This window comes from Linepithema humile, chromosome 3, assembly GCF_040581485.1.
Source record: "Linepithema humile isolate Giens D197 chromosome 3, Lhum_UNIL_v1.0, whole genome shotgun sequence".
Lineage (NCBI taxonomy): Eukaryota > Metazoa > Arthropoda > Insecta > Hymenoptera > Formicidae > Linepithema > Linepithema humile.
Window position 1 is genome coordinate 12970522 of NC_090130.1, and position 3988 is coordinate 12974509.

Below are 3988 nucleotides of genomic sequence, written 5' to 3' on the forward strand. Positions count from 1 at the left end.
GAGGTCAGCAAGCTGTTCGAAAAAATAATTGCTGGCCGAATCGTCCAGCACCTGTCGCGGGATGGTCCCGACCTTAGTGAAGGACAGTTTGGATTCCGGGAGGGTCGCTCTACTACAGATGCAATCTTGCATCTGAGGGCCCTCTCGGACCAAATTGTAGGGGTGGGAGAGGTGGCGTTGGCAGTGTCGTTAAACATTGTCAACGCGTTTAACTCCCTTCCCTGGGACTGGGTGGGGGTGGCCATGGAGCATCATGGCCTCCCCCAATATCTAAGGGATGTAGTCTGGGACTACTTCCGCGGCAGGACGCTTCAGTACCAAGATCAGCTGGAGCGGATAAGCAGAAGGCCTATGTACTGCGGGGTTCCACAGGGATCAGTTTTAGGCCCCCTTCTGTGGAACCTTGCGTACGACAGAGTGCTCCGCACGGCGCTTCCTTTAGGCTGTCGCCTGTTGTGCTATGCAGACGACACACTGGTGGTGGCCCGAGGGAGGACTTGAGTTGAGGCCCGGGACGCGGCTAATGCCGCAACCCGAGCGGTCGTATGCTCTATTAGAGCCATGGGACTGGAGGTCGCCCCGCAGAAGACGGAGGCTCTATTTCTACAACAGGGCCATGGGGCGTCCTCCCCCCATCCAAATGTGGGTGGGGGAAGTCCGAGTCCTAGTGGGGATCCAGATGAAGTATCTGAGCCTCACTCTGTATGGGCTTTGGGGATTTGAACAGCACTTTGTGCAAATCATCCCCAAAGCGGACAGGATGGCGGCCGCGTTAGGCCGTCTCTTGCCTAACGTGGGTGGGTCGAACGTAAGAGTTCGGCATCTGTACGCCAACGTCGTGCAGTCGGTGTCCCTTTACGGGGCACTGGTATGGGCCGATAAAGTCCTGGCCAGTCGGCGCATTCAAGCGATGGTTCATCGCCAACAGCGCCGGCTGGCCTCTAGGATCATTCGGTTCTACTGCACGACGTCATTTGTGGCGGCCACGGCCCTAGCGGGCCTCCTCCCGGTCGAGTTCTTGGCGAACTCGTACGCCAAGGTTTATCGGCGTACGAGGGACCCTGACTGAACCGGGAGTGCCCGTCTAAGACCAGGGGCCGTGGACAAAATTAGGAGGAATGCCCGTCGCAGAGCTATATCCCAATGGCAGGAGGCCATTGCGGATTCTGCGACGGGTAGATGGACCATCCACGCCATCCAGCCCTGTCTGCCGGAATGGGTAGACAGGCAAGGACGAGGACTTGAGTTCCACCTGACACAGGTGCTCACCGGGCACGGTTGCTTCGGTGACTACCTGTGCAGGATAGACAGAGAGCATACGACGGGATGCCACCACTGTGCGGCCGGTCGGGACTCGGCGCAGCATACACTCGCAGAGTGCAAGGCTTGGACGGGAGAGTGCCGAACCCTGACCGCAGTGGTGGGAGAGGACCTCTCCCTTCCGGCATTGGTTCAAGCAATGCTGGAGGGAGAGGAGAAGTGGAGGGCTGCCTCTGATTTCTGCAGCGCCGTAATGCTGCAGAAAGAGGAGGCGGAAAGAATCAGAAAGGGGGAGGCGGAGGAGGTGGACAGCACTCCACCATTCTCTCCACCTTCCCCCCTTCGCGGAGGAGAGCGGAAGGCAATGGCAGCGGGGGTGTTCCCCCGACAGCAATGCGACGGAGGAGACTAATCCCCCGTCGCCGTTTACCAGCCCCACGTAGGGACTGACGTGAGTAGGGGTCCCTCAGAAGGTGGCAAAAGAAAATTGCCACCACTACCATCAAATCTGAGGGACCCCTGGGGATTTCATACCCCGATGTGGGGGGGAGGGGAATACTCCCCCCCACATACATAGAGATGCTGGGTGGAGGGGTTCTCCCTCTTCCCAGCGGGGGGCCAACCGCGAGCGGGGGCTCACGGTGGTCCCGGCCCCCCATACATAAACCAGGGAGGGCGGGGGGAGACTGAGGTAGCCCAGTCTTCCCCATTATAAGAGACGGAATAGAGGGGGAGAAAAGAAGTTAAAAATTTCTTCTCCCCCGGGATGAGACCGAGCTACGGTCAAACCCGAGAGGGGGGTGAGATGAATGCCGCTGGCGATGCCTCACCCCCCCTCAACACGGATTAGGACGGCTACCGGCGGGGGTTTTAGTGGGTATACCCAGGGACACCTTCCCTGGGGACTCCCACATAACCCTCGGGTTCTCCCCCGAGACCCGAGGGTATCTATAAAGGATTTCCCCCGCCTTACCAAAAAAAAAAGGAGGATGTGGCAGGCCAGGTGGAGCTCTTCAACGAAAGGCCGTACTACTTATTCGTTTTTCGGTAATATTTCTGGGAGGATGGGCGCGCGGTGGATTCAACCTGACCGTTGGAGCGCGCAGGTGCTTACGGGTCATGGCGATTTCCGAGCACGCCTAGCGTCGCTCGGACTCGTCGACAGCGGCGCCTGTGACTGTGGCGGCGGTGAAGACACTGTACCGTACTTCCTTCTGGAGTGCGAAAGATTCGAGGCGCAGAGAGTCGCTTTGCGCGATATGGTAGAGACTGACAGTTGGAGATGGCCGGAAATAGCACCTTTTTTGGTGGAGACTCCAGAGGCCTTTTCCCTGTTCAGTGATTTCTGCAGAGAGTCGTTATGGATTAAACAATCCGAGCAATAGGCAGGCGGGGAAAGGAGTGTAGTGGGCGTAGTGCGCAAACTGTAAATAGATTCTGGGCCATCCACTCGGGGTGCGTCGGAGCCCTCGGGCGTGGGAGCGCAGCCTCGTAAACATCTCGAGTCATCTGCGTTACCGGATGGTTAGGTATAGGAATTAGCTTTCTGTTAAGTAAGTTTTCCAACCCTAGTATCCAATGATGTGTTTATCATGTCCTTCCCACCCAACTTCATGATCCTCATCCTTATTCCTTCCCAACAGAGTCAGAGCGCGTGTCCAGGTACGGGACACGAATGAGCAGGCCTTCCCGTGGTCTCCGTGGGCGTGGCTAGGGTGCAGGGGGCGGCGGCTGGGCGCGTCCATCAACATCAGGTGGGTAGCGTGTCCTGTTCGCTTTTCCGGGTGTGCAAAGTGGTGGTTGCACCGGTCACGGCTAAATTGCTCATCCTGCGAACCCGCAGGCGCTGCTGGATTTTTCTATTGCCCGGCTTTTGGGGTTTTGCTGGATAGTGGAGAGTATTGTGGTATTTAGCGTTTTCACGCTCAGGCAGCAGGGGTTTTGTTCTTTTCTTTCAACACCCTCACAATGAATGTCCCTATCTACTCCCCCCAGGGGCTGCAGTTGTTTTGGCAGCTGCAGTACGGGCCTAGCACACCCGGGGTACCTGAGCTCGTCCGAATCTAAGATGTAAGGCATCGTGCCGATGGATGCATGGCCGCGGGGACGTAAAATAGCGCGGTCTCAAACGATCCCTCTGGGGTACCTGCCGACCCTCCAGAGTAACTAGGCTTGGTGGTATAAGGGATCTCTTGACGATTTTTTCTCACCATCTCGTGGGATCAAGATGCAGAAAGTCAAATCAAATTCTAATTTAAATATAAAAGCTAAATCCAAACAAAAAACCCCAAGTCCAGGTGTTGGTGAGGTTATGGGTGATCCTTTTCAGAGGAGGGGTTCGGTCTGTAGATCTCCACTGGCGACTAGGACCAAATGTGTAATTTCTCTGGGATCGGAGACCGACCCTGTCTCGGAATGCGACGTGGAGACTCGATCAATATTGCAGGACGATCAAAATCTACTAGTAGAAATAAGCGAACACATAAAAGAAGACAGTGAAATTTTAACACTAGAGTTTATAAAAAATTAAAGAAAGGAACTTGAAGCAATTTTATACAACAAAAATAATAAAATAAATAACGCGGCAAAAAAAGCGATATTAGATAAATGGTTAGAAGCTAAACATAAAGTATATAACACGTTTATAAGAATAAAACTACTAGAGACTAGGTCTAAGACAGAACAGGCATGCATGAGGTCTTACGCTGCAGCTACCAGAAACCCCACA

The 3988-nt window shown here is 54.8% G+C and overlaps 1 protein-coding gene across 1 annotated transcript; it reads left to right on the plus strand.

The window, feature by feature from the left end:
• Positions 1 to 561: 561 nt before the first annotated feature.
• Positions 562 to 1672, plus strand: LOC136998951 (uncharacterized). Its single transcript, XM_067352338.1, has 3 exons — positions 562 to 684; positions 728 to 1039; positions 1151 to 1672. The coding sequence occupies exons 1-3, from the start codon at positions 562 to 564 to the stop codon at positions 1670 to 1672; spliced, it is 957 nt and encodes a 318-aa protein (XP_067208439.1).
• The last annotated feature ends 2316 nt before the right edge of the window (positions 1673 to 3988 follow it).

What these genes read in the sequence shown, in the direction of transcription:
- LOC136998951 (XM_067352338.1), top strand. Translation starts at nt 562, where the DNA reads ATGGGACTGGAGGTCGCCCCGCAGAAGACGGAGGCTCTATTTCTACAA. An exon ending in CTAGTGGGGATCCAGATGAA is followed by an intron (nt 685 to 727) that starts GTATCTGAGCCT and finishes GGATTTGAACAG; the next exon opens with CACTTTGTGCAAATCATCCC. An exon ending in TGGCGAACTCGTACGCCAAG is followed by an intron (nt 1,040 to 1,150) that starts GTTTATCGGCGT and finishes TCCCAATGGCAG; the next exon opens with GAGGCCATTGCGGATTCTGC.